Consider the following 21,740-nt stretch of genomic DNA (forward strand, 5'->3'; position numbering starts at 1 on the left):
AAACCAAGTATTTCTATGGACTAATGGATTATCTGGTAATTAAAACGACGTCGCTGTTTGTCGTTGTATTTATTTTGATGCAGTATTTTAGAATAACAGTATTTTAGAATAACAGTATTTTAGAATAACAGTATTAGTAAGTTAGAAATAAAGAGTCTGATCACTCAGTTCAAATTATAAAACCCGAGTAGTGTAATGTTATTTCTTTAATCATTAGTTAACACTGGATCTACTCAGGAGCTACTACGTTATTTTACTGGGCAATAACTAAAATCCAGAGTATACTCTCTAAGCAGTTTATTTTCTATTTGATGACTTCATAATGTAGCAAAAATCATTCAATTTAGACAGTGATTCATGCACAAGGAATTACAGTACTCTTAACTCTAACATTGATCAAATCGCAGTTAAAAACAATGACATAAAGACAATGACACAAAAACCATGACAGAAAAACAATGACACAAAGACAATGGCATGAATATAGTGACATAAAGACAATGGCATAAAGTCGTATCATAAAGACAATGGCATAAATACAATGACATAAAGACAATGACACAAAAAATAATGACATAAGACAATGGCATAAAGACAATGACATAAAGACAATGACGCAAAGACAATGACATAAATACAATGAAATAAAGACAATGACATAAAGACAATGAGATAAAGACAATGGCATGAAAATAATGACATAAAGACAATGGCGTAAAGACAATGGCATGAAAATAATGACATAAAGACAATGACATAAAGACAATGAAACAAAAACAATTACCTAAAGACAATGGCATAAAGACAATTACATAAATACAATGACATAAATACAATGACATAAATACAATGACAATGACATAAAGACAATGACATAATGACAATGACATAAAGACAATGACATAAATACAATGACATAAAGACAATGACATAAAGACAATGACATAAAGACAATGACATAAAGACAATGGCAATGGGATAAAGACAATGATTAACCAGTAAGGTCATCATTATCATTTTACCTTAAGTTAGTATATATGCAGCGTAGATGAAAACTGTAAATGTTCATGGGAACAAATTATTCTTTATATTATGTTTTTTCTAAATAAATAAAATGTTTACAAAAAGACCTATGAATACATATAACCCATTTATGAAATAAAAGCAATATGAATGTATCTGTGCTATCATTAATTATCCATTCACGTTAATCAGTATGTTTCTTTCACTTTCACTAAAGGACCCCTCAGAGCATGTTGGTTTCACTAACTAGCCAGCATTGGTCTAACCCACATATTTGTACTCTTCGACCTTGATACGAACACATTCAGCAGTCCTTGCGTATACCGGCATAAAATCGAAACCATAATTCAAACTTACAATCGATTTAACGAGGACAAACTATAAACAAAAATAAATATTTGCATCGAGACTCCCAAAAAGTACAGAGAACAATACCAGGTGTTCTGGAAGATTGAGCGTCTTCTGTTTCAACGACGACACCCGTCATACAAATCTAGGTCACGACGACACCCGTTATATAAATCTAGGTCACGACGACACCCGTCATACAAATCTACAAATCTACGGCACGACGACACCCATCATACAGACCTAGGTCACGACGACACACGTCATACAAATCTAGGTCACGACGACACCCGTCATACAAATCTACGTCACGGCGACACCCGTCATACAAATCTACGTCACGGCGACACCCGTCATACAAATCTACGTCACGGCGACACCCGTCATACAAATCTACGTCACGGCGACACCCGTCATACAAATCTACGTCACGGCGACACCCGTCATACACATCTACGTCAGGTGTGTTCTCCTTTCGCCAACTTTTTAAAAATAACATTGGGGCAGGTATGTTGTGACAGTCATTATAGTCTGCTTCATATATACCTTACCTGGATCTTACCTGTGTTCTCCCACATTACCTGTATTTTACCTGTATTCTCCCACTTTACATGGTTTTACCTGTATTTTACACAAACTTTAAATTCATCTCATTTCATCATTATTTAACTAATTTTTACATACCATATACCATTTTCATCAGCTAAATTGGCAAAAGACAGCCATAGTACGAATATGTATATATATTTAAGATACTGTACAGTTTTAAGTGATTAAATACTGTAAAACAAAAGCTTTTGGAAGAACTAAGAACATAAGATTTAACTTATTCAATAATAACTACTTAATTATCATTAATATTTTTATATGTTTATCTTTAATATGATTTGTCTCGTGGAGACTACTGTTTTTTTCCAACATGGTTTGGTATCCCTGGTATTTCTCTTGATACTAATTGACTTAATTAATTATCACCTGTTGGCTTGGGTCCATCAACTGACCACTAATTAATATGGTGAATACAGAATCAGCAATAAATTAAATTTGCGTTGTAATTGGACATTTAAGCTTTTATCTAGGTGGCAATTAGAGATGAATACATTTTACAGCTTAAGTGTTGGTCACTTTCATTGATGCTGGTGACTCGATTAATCTATTGAGATCAGTGTCCAAGCTGTTTGATTTGTTAGTATATAAGGACATCGGATGGCTAAGTCTATCACTATTTCCCATCAACCACCAGCATGGCAAATGCACAGATTCAGGTGAAATTTCTTCGCAACAAGTTTGGTAGACAGAACATCGCCTACAATGGATTCATTTACCGTGTGAAGAACAACAGAGGAGAGTGCACCTACTGGAGATGTACCGTACAAAACTGCCTAGCCAAAATGAGTACCCGCAACAACATCCCTAATGGAAGTGGCCGTCATCCCCACCACCACCCACAGGACCATGCCAAGATCGTCGCCCAGGAAATCATGGAGACGGTCCGTACCCGCTGCGTGGAGGAGGTAAAGCCCATACCCAGGATCTACGATGAAGAGGTTACCAAGCTACGCAACAACAATTGGAACAACGACACACTGTCCACTGTCCAACAACTACCCACATTCCAGTCCAGCAAGAAGTCACTTTATAGCGCCAGACGTACCCAGACTCCTCAACTACCCAAGACGATCCAGGACATCAACCTCGAGGGAAAGTGAACACAGACAACTGCCGGGGAAGAATTCCTTCTACTTGATGATGGTGACCAATCCAGAATTATAGCCTTTGCGACATCAGACAACCTGATTGACCTCTGCAACGCCGACACCCTCTTCTGTGATGGAACTTTCTACACCTGCCCGACCCAGTTTCACCAGATCTACACCATCCATGCCAAGATAGAAGACCAGATGTACACACTCGTATACAGTCTACTACCCAACAAGACACACGCCACATATGAACGACTTTTCACGTTACTCAAGACCAAGATGACAGAACTCAACCTCCAACTCAACCCCACTACTGTTTTTCTAGACTTCGAGACTGCTGCCCAGAACGCCATCCGCATTATCTTCCCAGCTGTGATACTGAAGGGCTGTTTTTTTCATTACACTCAGTGTATTTGGAGGAAAGCCCAGCAGACAGGACTCCAACAACTTTATGCCGACAATGACGACGTCAGACTACTGGTACGAAGAGCCGCTGTACTACCCATTGTTCCTTTTCAACGTACTGGAGGACCTAGAAGATGCTGACGTACCACAGGACACTACTACATTCACAGATTACATCGTCACACAGTGGATAGAACGCAACCAACAACTCTGGAACCACTATGAGACCGAGGGCCCAAGGACAACCAACCACATTGAAGGATGGCACAGCAAACTAAAGAAGAGAGTAGAACACTCACACCCAAACATCTTCAGCATCATTCGTGTTTTCCAGGCGATCCTGGCCACCAACGAGATAACGCGCATCCAGCAAGAATTCGGAGGACAACTGAGACCCAGGGCCAAACGATACCGAAACATTGACAGTCGCCTTAACCAACTGAAGGAACGCTTGGAGACCGGAACCATAGCGGATTCTTACAGAAGTTTGCAAACAAAATTTGTTTCATACCCCGATGAAACTAAAAAAGAATTGACATCAACGCTTATGATTAATTTTTGAAAATGATTTTCTAATTTAAAACATGTTTTATGTACAATTTTACTGGTTTTAAATGGGATTCTTTTTCTCAAATCAATACGCAACGTTAATTGTCGTATTGTGACCTCACATTTTTCGCGCCATTCTCGGAATTTCTTTCATAGAAGAATGAAAAGAATTTTTCGACCAATCACATTTGAGTATTTATCATGAAAACAAAGAAACATTAATTATTGTCCAGTGCTTAGTATTACTAACTGTGTGTGCATTAAAAATTTTATGAACAATTTATCATCCATTGTCCAGTGCTTAGTATTACTAACTGTGTGTGCATTTAAAATTTTATGAACAATTTATCATCCATTGTCCAGTGCTAAGTATTACTAGTTACATATCACGTATTTGACTGATTGATGTAAATATTATGTGCTAGTGTATTCTCTGTATAATAAAAGTATTGTAATATGCATTCTTTCCTTTGTCATAAAATTATTTGTCATATACTTCAGAAGTTTGTCATGAAATATATTCATATGATACCGTTGATTCTTTAAAAAAAATAAAGATTTATAATTGTAAATTTTGTTGTGTTAGTAGTTGAATTGGTAAATATTATATATATTTATATATATATATAACTGATAACGGACAAAAGAAGACGTTACATTTTAATATAAATTACTAATATAATAATAATATTTGTGATGTAGTGTGACTTTGAAAAAATACAGGTAAATATCTGCATGTATTTACGGACTTTCCCAGAACAGACTATAATTGGTGGGCCATTGTTCTCAAGTGTTTATATAATTCTTTTGAACTCCAGAAAGTGGGCGAAAGGAGAACAAGCCCTACGTCAAATCCGAGTTGTCGTAATCTGAAATGAGAGTAAGGGTGTTGACAACCATGGCTCATTAACTCTTCTCTCCGGTCATTCACTCTTCACACATTATAATCACTTACATCATTTAGAGAGAAGATCGAACTTCGATACTGGGAGTCCTTTAAGGTAGAGTCGATACAGTTAATTTATTTTTAATCATATGTTTGACTGAGAAGCTCTGTGGTTTTGTTTTATTTGACTAGGAGTCATTTTATCGTGTTTTGTGTATAGTTAATAGTTCGGGAGATGGCGATGAATTACATATCGGACAAGAAAATGGCATATTCCCTAATGCTATCAATTGTATATGTTGACGCAAATGGTATGTTTAAATAGAAAACAGCAATCTTGTAGACCTAATATAAACACCTGTACTATCTCGCCTATCAATACAACTAACAGTGTAAAGTTACAATACTGTTTTCCCCACAGTACCTACACCAAACATTTGACCTTTGTAAGGCCACTCTGTTTCACTCTCAGATCAATGGTAGATTTCCTAAAACGTAAAAGTGTGAACATATTGTATACCAACTCCTTGAGACATTTTAATTGATTGTGTTTGAGTCTTGTATATACATTAACAATGCTTTGATAAAACCCCCACAAGTTATCCTACAGTATAGGTAAAGGGGTATAGTACCTATCCGACAACTATTATGTGTTGTGTTATTTGTAAAGAGAGTACCTTCCATGTTTGTGTGACCTTTCTGTAATTTATCTCAAGCCAATCTAATTAAGACTTGGCAAGGAGGAAGGGATCTATAAGTGTTGTGAATGAATCATTTTATATAAATGGTATTTGTACGCTTTAACTTAAGATGGTTTATCGTACGATGACTTTTGTAAATGCTGGTGATAAGCAAATGAATGGGGTACGTTTTTTTTAATTGCATAGATCATTTCTTGAGTTGTTACCTGGTATTATGGTTCCTCGGAGAAGCCTTATCTGTATCCTAAACGTATCGGCGAGGGGAGAATTTATTATGGAAGTATTATAAAAAAAAACACACAGTAAAGTCTACCACAACCTTATGGTTTCCCATCTCCCCATGATATTGACCATTTCCAAAGTTAAACTAGATTGTGAACAATGTTTAAAATCGCATGGAGTGATATGGACTGCAAAATGTCATTTATCGTATAATATACCATACGAACGACAAACGAAATCATTTGATAACTGTGTGTATATTTAAATTTATGTTCAATATGGTGTTTACATAGATAAAAACAGTAAACATCCTAAATCATCAATGAATGTGATAGGTCCACTGTGTTTTACTATATCCATGACTGACACATGTGGGTACATGCATTAAATGAGTACATACCTGGATAGGTAAAAATATCATTGCGATATTGCTCAAATAAATATTTTTCCCATGCCAAATACGTTTCGGATACGACTGCGGCTACGGCTGCAGGTAAGACTTCCTCCAGGAACACTAATTACACCTGTGTTACCTACGTGTGTCACCTGGGACCATATACTTGTGCTTTGTAACTTACCTGTACATGTATGAAATAGTTAATGATGAATTATTGATGATTTGAACAAACCATCTGACTTAATATTTATCTTCTATTACATGTATATATTTTGTATTTATTTGCATTGCAAATCTTTATTCATACGATTAAAACAATACACATTAATAAACAACAAACTTTATCTGCTGATTGAAATTACAGTACAATACTCATTATCAATCCTAAAGATATGAAAGTGCTTCTCAATTCTTCCATTGAAACTGTACCTAACTGTTTGTGAGCTTACCTGTAATTACACAACATACTAGAGTGATACTTCCCTAATGTAAAGTATCTCGTTGTTTGCCTGCAAGGGTTCCTGTATGTGTATATAAACACTTTAACTGTCTATTGACTTGGTCATTTTAAACAAACTATTGCCCTAAGTGACAAGTTCGTATGTATTATAACACCACTGTGGACAGTCATACCGCTGGTAGGTAGCCTTCATTAATATGTTAAATTTGTTTACTTATCCAAGTTGTTGTTTTCCTCACCATGTCCTAATCTCAACTCGTGTTTACGAAAAGTTCATTCGAATATTTTATATCATGCTGGGTGTCTGAAGCTTTATATTTTTTATTTAGACTTTACTTAAATAGTAAATTACTATACTTTTTGACACCACCTGGTCAGCAAGGTTCGAATGGTGAATATATGATTTATTTACTGAGTTTCACCCGTCCAGGTAAGTACTGTTTTAGTGGTAATTTATAATTAATTGTTTTACCCGTCCAGGTAAGTACTGTTTAGTTGTAATTTATAATTAATTGTTTTACCCGTCCAGGTAGGTACAATTTAGTTGTAATTCATAATTAATTGTTATATCTTTCACCTAACGTGCATGCATTGTATTAATGGTAGCTTAATAATTATTGTATCATGAAAGATAATTGGTTAAGCAAAGATTGTATCTTTATATCTACAAATATTTCAGTTTCGTGACAAATTATTACTTAAATCCATTATTTCATTGGTCAGTTTTGTTTTCGATATTAGGTAAATGTTGCACTCAAGGAAAGGTTTCGATTGGAGTGTAATTTCATTTCCCCAACTGATCTTTCATACTGGTTATGGTAGTTTAATCGTTGGAAACATATTACCTTCTAGTACCTACATTAATTGTACGTTGATCCCATAAACATTTTCACGATACCAAATAATGAAGTATTTCTAGCTCTGGTGTATGTTTAACTCTGTTCCACCTTTGTGATGACATAAATATGCGACGTTAAAAACATTTTACAATAACATAGTTTAAAGTATGATTTAACAGAGGGGTTTTGGAGTTTAGTGTTATTGTAGATAAGTAAAATATTTTCTAGCATCCCAGCTCAAGAAAACTTCTTCGTATCAGGCTCCTTCATCGTATTATATCTTGGAATAATTTCGATGAGGAAATAGCTTGAACTAGCTTTTGGTTTAAAGTTTACATACAAGATATTTATCCTCTTATCTACCGTCATTATCATAATTTAATAACTTACTATAAACACAAATTACCTGTTGACATTACTCAATGCATTTCTGGAGAATATCTAATGACGTTAACAGCAAACGCAGAGATAAGATTATCAACTTGATAAGTCTGTAGTCCTTTGTGTTAGAGATAATAGTGTAATGTAATAATCCGTGGTCTTCAGATAAACAAGATCTTTTTACATTTAGAAATATCCAAACATACGTGTCCTGATTGATAAAAGTTCTAAATCTATTGACTATCTGATATAACCGTCCTAAGTCAGTTGACTATCTGATATAACCATTATAAGTATATTGACTATCTGATATAACTATCCTAAATCTGTTGACTATCTGATATAACCGTCCTAAGTCAGTTGACTATCTGATATAACCGTCCTAAGTCTGTTGACTATCTGATATAACCGTCCTAAGTCAGTTGACTATCTGATATAACCATTATAAGTATATTGACTATCTAATATAACCATCCTAAATCTGTTGACTATCTGATATAACGTCCTAAATCTGTTGACTATCTGATATAACCATCCTAAGTCTGTTGACTATCTGATATAACCGTCCTAAGTCTGTTGACTATCTGATATAACCGTCCTAAGTATGTTGACTATCTGATATAACCGTCCTAAGTCTGTTGACTATCTGATATAACCATTATAAGTATATTGACTATCTGATATAACCGTCCTAAGTCTATTGACTATCTAATATAACTATCCTAAATCTGTTGACTATCTGATATAACCGTCCTAAGTCTATTGACTATCTAATATAACTATCCTAAATCTGTTGACTATCTGATATAACCGTCCTAAGTCTATTGACTATCTAATATAACTATCCTAAATCTGTTGACTATCTGATATAACCGTCCTAAGTCAGTTGACTATCTGATATAACCGTCCTAAGTCAGTTGACTATCTGATATAACCATTATAAGTATATTGACTATCTAATATAACCATCCTAAATCTGTTGACTATCTGATATAACGTCCTAAATCTGTTGACTATCTGATATAACCATCCTAAGTCTGTTGACTATCTGATATAACCGTCCTAAGTCTGTTGACTATCTGATATAACCGTCCTAAGTATGTTGACTATCTGATATAACCGTCCTAAGTCTGTTGACTATCTGATATAACCATTATAAGTATATTGACTATCTGATATAACCGTCCTAAGTCTATTGACTATCTAATATAACTATCCTAAATCTGTTGACTATCTGATATAACCGTCCTAAGTCTATTGACTATCTAATATAACTATCCTAAATCTGTTGACTATCTGATATAACCATCCTAAGTCTGTTGACTATCTGATATAACCGTCCTAAGTCAGTTGACTATCTGATATAACCATCCTAAGTCTGTTGACTATCTGATATAACCATTATAAGTATATTGACTATCTGATATAACCGTCCTAAGTCTGTTGACTATCTGATTTAACGTCCTAAATCTATTGATTATCTGATATAACCATCCTAAGTCTGTTGACTATCTGATATAACCGTCCTAAGTCAGTTGACTATCTGATATAACCATTATAAATCTATTGATTATCTGATATAACCATCCTAAATCTGTTGACTATCTGATTTAACGTCCTAAATCTATTGATTATCTGATATAACCATCCTAAGTCTGTTGACTATCTGATATAACCGTCCTAAGTCAGTTGACTATCTGATATAACCGTCCTAAGTCTGTTGACTATCTGATATAACCATTATAAGTATATTGACTATCTAATATAACTATCCTAAATCTGTTGACTATCTGATATAACCATCCTAAGTCTGTTGACTATCTGATATAACCGTCCTAAGTCAGTTGACTATCTGATATAACCGTCCTAAGTCAGTTGACTATCTGATATAACCATTATAAGTATATTGACTATCTGATATAACCATCCTAAATCTGTTGACTATCTGATATAACCGTCCTAAGTATGTTGACTATCTGATATAACCGTCCTAAGATGTTGACTATCTGATATAACCGTCCTAAGTATGTTGACTATCTGATATAACCATTATAAGTATGTTGACTATCTGATATAACCGTCCTAAGATGTTGACTATCTGATATAACCGTCCTAAGTCTGTTGACTATCTGATATAACCATTATAAGTATATTGACTATCTGATATAACCGTCCTAAATCTGTTGACTATCTGATATAACCATCCTAAGTCTGTTGACTATCTGATATAACCGTCCTAAGTCTGTTGACTATCTGATATAACCGTCCTAAGTCAGTTGACTATCTGATATAACCATCCTAAGTCTGTTGACTATCTCATATAACGTCCTAAATCTGTTGACTATCTGATATAACGTCCTAAATATGTTGACTATCTGATATAACGTCCTAAATCTATTGATTATCTGATATAACCATCCTAAGTATGTTGACTATCTGATATAACCGTCCTAAGTATGTTGACTATCTGATATAACGTCCTAAATATGTTGACTATCTGATTTAACGTCCTAAATCTATTGATTATCTGATATAACCGTCCTAAGTATGTTGACTATCTGATATAACCGTCCTAAGATGTTGACTATCTGATATAACCGTCCTAAGTATGTTGACTATCTGATATAACCATTCTAAGTATATTGACTATCTGATATAACCGTCCTAAGTCTATTGACTATCTGATATAACCGTCCTAAGTATGTTGACTATCTGATGTAACCATTCTAAGTATATTGGCTATCTGATATAACCGTCCTAAGTATATTGACTATCTGATATAACCATTCTAAGTATGTTGGCTATCTGATACAACCGTCCTAAGTATGTTGACTATCTGATACAACCGTCCTAAGTCTGTTGACTATCTGATATAACCGTCCTAAGTCTGTTGACTATCAGATATAACAGTACCAGTAATATTTTTCCCATACTTCACCAGTATGACACGGTCGTCGTAGGTTCACGAACTTTACAAGAATAAAGAAATTGTCACTGGTTTGATTCACACCGTTAGTTTCATTCTTAATATTAGTTTAATTCCTACCCATGTTTAAATCTCACAGTATGATCTTTAACGAAAACCTGCAGGTCGTCCTTGCAGATAAGTTAAATTATATACCCAGAGGTACTGCATTGGCCCATTAACTATTTTAACTGGCCGATTTGTGTCCTTGTGCTGACAAAACCAGCACGCTATATCCATTACCAAAACAGTGATTGTCGCGTACCACTGCCCCTACAATACACCAGATTACGGCCGATACCTACCAATGAAAACAAAGTGGGAACTTTTTTGGAGGACTGGCAGTTGAACAAGAACATTTGGTTTTTGGAGAGGCCAGACATATGTTTAAATATATCGCAAAAGGATTGGATATAAATAGTGCGTTACACAGATTGCCAATATTATACATTGTCACTATATATAATACACTGAACGAATGTTAGAAACAGTTGATTTATGAACTCATATTATGTTTTCATATGATTTACATGGAAGATATTTTGCAATTATTATACTAGGTCGTCGGAGCGTAAGGCCATTTATACAGACAGAGAATTATCCTGCTGATCAGTGAGTAGGCACGGTGACTATGGAGGAGAAGGAGGAGGAGGATGAGGGATGTTACCTACAGAACGGAAACAATCACCTGTGTCAAGAGGATCCCGACTATCCCAGGCCTGGACACTGTCGGATGGACAGGAGGCGGACATCGTACGCACACCGAGCCGTGCTGGTCAGTAAACGTCCATTTCTTTTATTGTTAAATTCAAGCTAAAATCTATCATCCGCGATATGAATACTTAGTCATAGCTAACGTCTGTAATTAAAGATATTCTTAGTGAATTGTAATTAATTTATACATCATTAAATCATAGCTAACGTCTATAATTAAAAATATTCTTAGTGAATTGTAGTTAACTTATACATCATTAAATTATAGCTAACTCATAAACAAAGATATTAATTCCGAATTATAGATAACGCTAACTTCCATATCAGCAATGGTATGACTGCTAAACCATAAGTAAGGTCTATAATCAAAGATAAGATATTACATTTTAGCTATCCTCTACCCATTGTGGTATGGCTAAAAGTAACACACTTTAAAACCACTGTAAGGTTTCATATAGCGATCGTTAGATAACTATCCAGATAGGTAGGAACCGAATATAAATATATATATATAACCTACATATAATTAGGCTGACTGACCTTGTCATTAAATGTATGTGATGTAATGACCATATCATTAAATGTATCTGATATAATGACCATATCATTAAATGTATCTGACATAATGACCATATCATTTATGTATCTGACATAATGACCATATCATTAGATGTATCTGATATAATGACCATATCATTAAATGTATCTGGTATAATGACCAAATCATTAAATGTATCTGATATAATGACCATATCATTAAATGTATCTGATATAATGACCATATCATTAAATGTATCTGATATAATGACCATATCATTAGATGTATCTGATATAATGACCAAATCATTAGATGTATCTGACATAATGACCATATCATTAAATGTATCTGATATAATGACCAAATCATTAAATGTATCTGATATAATGACCATATCATTAGATGTATCTGATATAATGACCAAATCATTTAATTTATCTGATATAATGACCAAATCATTAAATGTATCTGATATAATGACCAAATCATTTAATTTATCTGATATAATGACCAAATCATTAAATGTATCTGATATAATGACCAAATCATTAAATGTATCTGATATAATGACCATATCATTAGATGTATCTGATATAATGACCATATCATTAGATGTATCTGACATAATAATCAAATCATTAAATGTATCTGATATAATGACCATATCATTAAATGTATCTGATATAATGACCATATCATTAGATGTATCTGATATAATGACCATATCATTAGATGTATCTGATATAATGACCAAATCATTAATGTATCTGATATAATGACCATATCATTAAATGTATCTGACATAATGACCATATCATTTATGTATCTGACATAATGACCATATCATTAAATGTATCTGATATAATGACCATATCATTAAATGTATCTGATATAATGACCAAATCATTAAATGTATCTGACATAATGACCAAATCATTAAATGTATCTGATATAATGACCAAATCATTAAATGTATCTGACATAATGACCATATCATTTATGTATCTGACATAATGACCATATCATTAGATGTATCTGATATAATGACCATATCATTAGATGTATCTGATATGATTACCAAATCATTAAATGTATCTGACATAATGACCAAATCATTAAATGTATCTGATATAATGACCAAATCATTAAATGTATCTGACATAATGACCATATCATTTATGTATCTGACATAATGACCATATCATTAGATGTATCTGATATAATGACCATATCATTAAATGTATCTGATATAATGACCAAATCATTAAATGTATCTGATATAATGACCATATCATTAAATGTATCTGATATAATGACCAAATCATTAATGTATCTGATATAATGACCAAATCATTAGATGTATCTGATATAATGACCATATCATTTATGTATCTGACATAATGACCATATCATTAGATGTATCTGACATAATGACCATATCATTAGATGTATCTGATATAATGACCATATCATTAAATGTATCTGATATAATGACCAAATCATTAAATGTATCTGATATAATGACCATATCATTAAATGTATCTGATATAATGACCAAATCATTAAATGTATCTGATATAATGACCATATCATTTATGTATCTGATATAATGACCATATCATTAAATGTATCTGACATAATGACCAAATCATTAATGTATCTGATATAATGACCATATCATTTATGTATCTGACATAATGACCATATCATTAGATGTATCTGACATAATGACCAAATCATTAAATGTATCTGATATAATGACCAAATCATTAAATGTATCTGATATAATGACCATATCATTAGATGTATCTGATATAATGACCAAATCATTAAATGTATCTGACATAATGACCATATCATTTATGTATCTGACATAATGACCAAATCATTAAATGTATCTGATATAATGACCATATCATTAAATGTATCTGACATAATGACCAAATCATTAAATGTATCTGATATAATGACCATATCATTAAATGTATCTGATATAATGACCATATCATTAAATGTATCTGATATAATGACCAAATCATTAAATGTATCTGACATAATGACCATATCATTAATGTATCTGATATAATGACCAAATCATTAAATGTATCTGACATAATGACCATATCATTAATGTATCTGATATAATGACCAAATCATTAAATGTATCTGATATAATGACCAAATCATTAAATGTATCTGACATAATGACCAAATCATTAAATGTATCTGATATAATGACCAAATCATTAAATGTATCTGATATAATGACCATATCATTAAATGTATCTGATATAATGACCAAATCATTAAATGTATCTGATATAATGACCATATCATTAAATGTATCTGATATAATGACCATATCATTAAATGTATCTGATATAATGACCAAATCATTAAATGTATCTGATATAATGACCAAATCATTAAATGTATCTGACATAATGACCAAATTATTAAATGTATCTGATATAATGACCATATCATTAAATGTATCTGATATAATGACCAAATCATTAAATGTATCTGATATAATGACCATATCATTAAATGTATCTGATATAATGACCAAATCATTAATGTATCTGATATAATGACCATATCATTAAATGTATCTGACATAATGACCAAATCATTAGATGTATCTGACATAATGACCATATCATTAAATGTATCTGATATAATGACCATATCATTAAATGTATCTGATATAATGACCATATCATTAAATGTATCTGACATAATGACCAAATCATTAAATGTATCTGATATAATGACCATATCATTAAATGTATCTGACATAATGACCTTATCATTTAATGTATCTGATATAATGACCATATTTCTACTTTAAATTCTATCAATTTGATTTATATTGATAAATACCTAATATGGGTGTCAGGAATATTGTCACAATATGATAGATGTAGGCTGATTAAACAAAGTCTGGCTAACACAACACATCTGGCTAAGATTTTGGCCTTATTTTTCGCTGCAACTCTTTCAGGTATAACCCATTACCTAAAATAATGAATAGAGATTACAATGAAAGCATGTTATTTGTTTGTATCGAGCTAGAACACGATTATATAATAAACTGTCTATAACAAGCATACCGATCAAATACAGCTCTGAAAATATAGTGTTCTATATCATTTTAAGCGTTAGAATGTCTTCATGAATGAATTCATGAACTTGAGGTAAGTATTTCATGTGTAATTATCATAGATGTGTTCATCTCCAGATGTTATCTATATACACGGCATTAGATCAAAGGAAAGTACTGAATAGAAATGATTCAACAATATAACATTATATATACCCATGCCTTGAATACAGCTATGTAGCCTTTTGTAGCCTTCAATATAGCCGTATATACTATAATATAGCTGTGTTGCATTTTGATGCCTTCAATACAGCTGTGTCTCCTTCAATACAGCTGTGTCTCCTTCAATACAGCTATGTCTCCTTCAATACAATTGTGTCTCCTTCAATACAGCTGTGTCTCCTTCAATACAGTTGTGTCTCCTTCAATACAGCTGTGTCGCCTTCAATACAGCCGTGTCTTCTTCAATACAGTTGTGTCTCCTTCAATACAGCTTTGTTCTCCTTCAATACAGCTGTGTCTCCTTCAATACAGCTATGTCTCCTTCAATACAGTTGTGTCTCCTTCAATACAGCTGTGTCTCCTTCAATACAGTTGTGTCTCCTTCAACACAGTTGTGTCTCCTTCAATACAGTTGTGTCACCTTCAATACAGCTGTGTCTCCTTCAATACAGCTTTGTCTCCTTCAATACAGCTTTGTCTCCTTCAACACAGTTGTGTCACCTTCAACACAGTTGTGTCTCCTTCAATACAGTTGTGTCTCCTTCAATACAGCTTTGTCTCCTTCAACACAGTTGTGTCACCTTCAATACAGTTGTGTCTCCTTCAACACAGTTGTGTCACCTTCAATACAGCTGTGTTGCCTTCAATACAGCTTTGTTCTCCTTCAATACAACTTTGTCGCCTTCAGTACAGCTGAATATATACTTCACACAGAGCGCTATGCTGCATTTAATAAAACTAAGTCGCATTCAATATTAAGTGTTAAAATATACATTTTATGCCTAATACATTTTAAACTGTGTCACAAAAGAATTTGAGAAATGTGTGTAAATCGATAAATGAAGGCATGAAAATAAACACACAATTGCACAAACAGACATTCAAAATAAAACTGTAGATATCCCATAACATTATTAATATTTAATCACTTTTAATATCGGAACATCTTAAAAGTGTAATAAAGAATTGTATATAAGAGCAACTCGTTTTTTAATATAGGATCAACTTAAAAGTGTAATTCATAATTGTATGCTAGAGAAACCCGTTTTTTAAAATGTATTTCAATTCTTCTAGGATGTTAGGTTACTGGTCAAAAGTAGAGGGAAAGGGCGGAGGGATCTCTGTATGAAAGGTTTAAACATAAATCCTCGAAACTAAAGAGCTAAACAACAACAACCGCAATGAAATGTAGGTTTTCACGAGGACGCCAAATATATATGTGTATATTATAAAATGATAAATATGATCACTGATCGATTTATGTATGTCGGAATAATGCTGTTAAATATCAAGTAATTATGACGGAGTTTGAACCAACATAACCAGTTTTCTCAAAGTTATTCGTGAACTACTTGCACAGTCATAAATCATACTATATGGAATACAGGACATAAAACGTGTGTTCTATTCATGATAAAGAAAAAAGTGTGTTTGAATTAGACTTTACACTATTCATAACGTTTAGCCTCCGTGATAACAATCAATGATCGAAATTACATTTAAATATATCAGATGTCCATTAATTGTTTTTGGACTCGCCGGTCCCCCAGCTTTTAAAAGAGTTGGTTGTGGTGGTGTAATGGAGACGAACTTTTGGGTATAATTATACGACACAATTAATTACTATTTTGCAATTATTTCATTTTTACACGTTACCTCTTTCTTGAATTACTGATGTCGTTTTTATCCATTCACCACGTCACACTGCCTTCAGATCTGAATGTGTCGCTACACCACCTGTAAAGGAAGGTGCATGGGTTATCTACTCCACACACATGTACAATATAAGTATAAAACCAAACCCTCAAGGAAAACATAAAATAAGGTAACGGAGACCGCATATCCTCAGCGGAAACTTTAGGTGCAATCGTACATATGACTGTTGTCTGCATACGACCACAGAAGTGTACTGTATATAGCTTAAAACAAAATAACCGTCTTGATAGATACTTCAAAACATGAGCTGCAGGAATTTATCTCGCGATTTCTCACAGAAATCCCCTTTGGTATGTACTGTTGGAACATTATTTATCTTCTATTTATCTTACATTGGTCTGATATTATCTCAGACATGATTTACTTTTACTTGATAATTACTTAACGGTTAATTTGTATCACATATAAGTAATCTGAAGATGATTTACTAGCACCATCATCATGATATAGCCGTTAATGTTGGGGTTTTATTCAATTATTAAATAAAAACGTGTTAAATGTTTTTCTATTGTATGTTGTAAACCACGTGAAGAATGTGACTCACAAAATGTCTTTATTATGTCAATGCTTTACTGATTTACTGACCATGTCGGTCGGATGTTCCTTCAAGAACGTTAAACCAATAACACCGCGAACTCTTCCAAGTCAGGCGCTTACACTGACGCTTACCTAAAATGAAACCAACATTATCACTATACAGTAACATCTCCAGCCTTAGGTGCCGGGGTTGACTTTTTGTTCATAAGATTGTTCTGTGTATCTAGTTCCCAGTGATACATGCCGACAGCCGAAGAAGGTCGTGGTCACTGTTTCTTGCTTTATATCCTTTGTCCATATTTTGTCATTGTTTTTCTGTCTAGCTTTATATCCTTTGTCCATATTTTGTCCTTGTTTTTCTGTCTAGCTTTATATCCTCTGTCCATATTTTCCTTGTTTCTCCGTCTAGCTTTATATCCTCTGTCCATATTTTGTTATTGTTTTATCTAGTTTGAGTTGAATTACGACATTGTCTTGTACCCGATAGGCTGTTGAGAATGTGGCTCGTCGGATGTCTATGCCAGCTTTCACTGTCGACACTATTGCACAAAACTTGGAGGAAGAAATTGAGAGGGACTCGGAAGAACCAAAAGGGAATTTAGAGAAGTGATTATATTGTCACCAGATAAAGAAATGTTCTCTTTTTTAATTTTTTTTTTTTTAAATCTTTTTTTTTTAGTTTGTTAAATAAAAAATCACAATATATGATTATCAAAATAGATATATTATGAAAGAAAAAGAAAAGAATGCAGGATTGTCGGAACAAGTGAATATATCACCAAATGACACACTTCGGATACCGTTGTCATTCCTTCGATATCATTTAATACCATGATTGGTTTTCCGACAGATTACGGAGATCAGGAGAACAAATCCTTCACAGCAAGAAGATTCTACTCCTTATCGTCGTGTTGAATATCCTAGATTGTGCCTTAGTACTGGGGGAACTTATCCTGGACATACACTTCATCAAAGGTATGTATGATGTACTGTAGTTACTAGGGAAACTAACTTAGCCATACACTCCATCAAAGATATGTATGATGTACTGTAGTTACTAGGGAAACTGATTTAGCCATACACTCCATCAAAGATATGTATGATGTACTGTAGTTACTAGGGAAACGTATCCTGGACATACACTTCATCAAAGGTATGTATGACTTGAGGCTAATTTTCATTTTGTATTTTTTAAGTCGTCAAACCCAACAGCATCTTGGATGTCACATAGTTCGACACTTTTTATATATTATCAAGAGTTCTGATTGCTATACATTTTGAATAATATTCAGATATCCAGTTCCTTGGTTTCCATCTGTACCATAGCAGTATTGAGATGTTAGATACTGAAGGAGGTATCGTTCTAATGAAATCTTTGGTTGTTGCTTGTAATTGAAAAAAAAACGCCATTTAACAACAGCATTGAATTTGTTCACTTTACTTATGGTGTCCGCTTTCGATTTGCTTTCTCAGAAATGGTACATGAAGCTCGGAACCTCACACTGAAGTTTACGACACTTTTACTTCAGCTATTCCCAACCATTTTCACTGGACTTGATATAGAGGCGGTGTCAGACGTGTTCAATCGTGTAATCTGGTCTATGTCTACATACAATCAGACAAGTGACGTGTTTCTCAACCTCAGTACCGATACAAACGTCACATATCTATATCGGAGCAGACGATCGGCGGCAATGGCGGGATTGTACAAAGAGTACTTTACACAAGCTGACATTCCCGCTTTCATGGAAGCCGATCACAAGCCTGAACTGGAGGAGGTTCTCTCGCATGCATTCCATAAAGCCAGTATAATCATTCTAGGCATACTAGTTGTGTTAGTAAGTCTGTATATTTTTTTTTATTTTGCGGTCATTTTAGGCAATGATAGGGATATTTCCTGATTGGGTAGCCATTTGAGATAATGCTAAGGATTTTTTTTTATTGGGTAGCCATTTTATATAATGCTATGGATTTTTCTTGATTGGGTAGCCATTTTAGATAATGCTAGGGATATCTGTTTTGTTAGGTAGCCGGTATATTCTTTCTTATACCCTTGATAAATGGAATTAGTATGTTAATAATGTAGTACAGAAGTTTTTGGAAGAAAAAGCTCTTTCTGAAAGGGCTATCTATAAGGAAAACGTTTTGGTAGAATCACATATCATGTCCTTGAGAAAAGTTTCGTTGATAAAACTGGTAGTATAGTTTCGGTGGTAAAACTATATACATAGATAAACTAATATTATTTTATTATTTTATTTCTGTTTCATTGAATTTTTGCAGACATTGATGAAAGTATTTTGTTATGGATTAACCCTGTTCAAGAAAAAGTTTGAGGTAAGTATAATAGGTATATATGAAACTTGATCCTCCTTCTTCCACTCTAATCTAACTCCCCGTTTATTAGTGATAAATGGTCAACAGAATAAAGCAACTAATTCACTTCCTATAAAGCATTTAAAATTCAATACAAGTGTCTAACTGGAAGAAATCATCGATACGCTCTTGGGGTCATGCAAAGTCCTCCTGATATTTTTAACCTTAGACTATAATGTATTAACACCATATCTGGTATAGAGACTATATATTAACACCATATCTGGTATAAAGACTATATATTAACACCATATCTGGTATAAAGACTATATATTAACACCATATCTGGTATAAAGACTATATATTAACACCATATCTGGTATAAAGACTATATATTAACACCATATCTGGTATAAAGACTATATATTAACACCATATCTGGTATAAAGACTATATTTTAACACCATATCTGGTATAAAGACTATATATTAACACCATATCTGGTATAGAGACTATATATTAACACCATATCTGGTGTTAAGACTATATATTAACACCATATCTGGTATAGAGACTATATATTAACACCATATCTGGTATAAAGACTATATATTAACACCATATCTGGTATAAAGAGTATATATTAACACCATATCTGGTATAAAGACTATATATTAACACCATATCTGGTATAAAGACTATATATTAACACCATATCTGGTATAGAGACTATATATTAACACCATATCTGGTGTAAAGACTATATATTAACACCATATCTGGTATAGAGACTATATATTAACACCATATCTGGTATAAAGACTATATATTAACACCATATCTGGTATAAAGACTATATATTAACACCATATCTGGTATAAAGACTATATATTAACACCATATCTGGTATAGAGACTATATATTAACACCATATCTGGTGTAAAGACTATATATTAACACCATATCTGGTATTAAGACTATATATTAACACCATATCTGGTATAAAGACTATATATTAACACCACATCTGGTATAAAGACTATATATTAACACCATATCTGGTATAAAGACTATAATGTATTAACACCATATCTGGTATAAAGACTATATATTAACACCACATCTGGTATAAAGACTATATATTAACACCATATCTGGTATAAAGACTATATATTAACACCATATCTGGTATAAAGACTATATATCAACACCATATCTGGTATAAAGACTATAATGTATTAACACCATATCTGGTATAAAGACTATATATTAACACCACATCTGGTATAAAGACTATATATTAACACCATATCTGGTATAAAGACTATATATTAACACCATATCTGGTATAAAGACTATATATTAACACCATATCTGGTACAAAGACTATATATTAACACCATATCTGGTACAAAGACTATATATTAACACCATATCTGGTACAAAGACTATATATTAACACCATATCTGGTATAAAGACTATATATTAACACCATACTGGTATAAAGACTATATTTTAACACCATATCTGGTACAAAGACTATATATTAACACCATATCTGGTATAAAGACTATATATTAACACCATATCTGGTATAAAGACTATATATTAACACCACATCTGGTATAAAGACTATATATTAACACCATATCTGGTATAAAGACTATATATTAACACCATATCTGGTATAGAGACTATATATAGACACCAT

At 33.0% G+C, this 21,740-nt stretch overlaps 1 protein-coding gene across 6 annotated transcripts in view; it reads left to right on the top strand.

Annotated features, from left to right (window-relative positions):
- LOC117335660 overlaps nucleotides 1–21,740 on the top strand; it is a 38,894-nt gene that overhangs the window by 7,224 nt on the left and 9,930 nt on the right. For 4 of the 6 annotated variants that reach the window (XM_033895810.1, XM_033895806.1, XM_033895812.1 and 1 more), the window contains exons 1-6: nucleotides 6,808–6,872; nucleotides 11,440–11,654; nucleotides 18,200–18,318; nucleotides 18,563–18,687; nucleotides 19,186–19,550; nucleotides 19,996–20,049. In XM_033895810.1, coding sequence (XP_033751701.1) covers nucleotides 11,511–11,654; nucleotides 18,200–18,318; nucleotides 18,563–18,687; nucleotides 19,186–19,550; nucleotides 19,996–20,049 — 807 coding nt within the window. In that variant the 5' untranslated portion in view covers nucleotides 6,808–6,872; nucleotides 11,440–11,510. Of the gene's footprint in view, nucleotides 1–6,807; nucleotides 6,873–11,195; nucleotides 11,300–11,439; nucleotides 11,655–18,199; nucleotides 18,319–18,562; nucleotides 18,688–19,185; nucleotides 19,551–19,995; nucleotides 20,050–21,740 lie in introns of those variants that run through there. The other 2 variants (XM_033895808.1, XM_033895807.1) reach the window with 2 other exon arrangements.

This window comes from Pecten maximus, chromosome 10 (assembly GCF_902652985.1).
Source record: "Pecten maximus chromosome 10, xPecMax1.1, whole genome shotgun sequence".
NCBI classification, from domain to species: domain Eukaryota; kingdom Metazoa; phylum Mollusca; class Bivalvia; order Pectinida; family Pectinidae; genus Pecten; species Pecten maximus.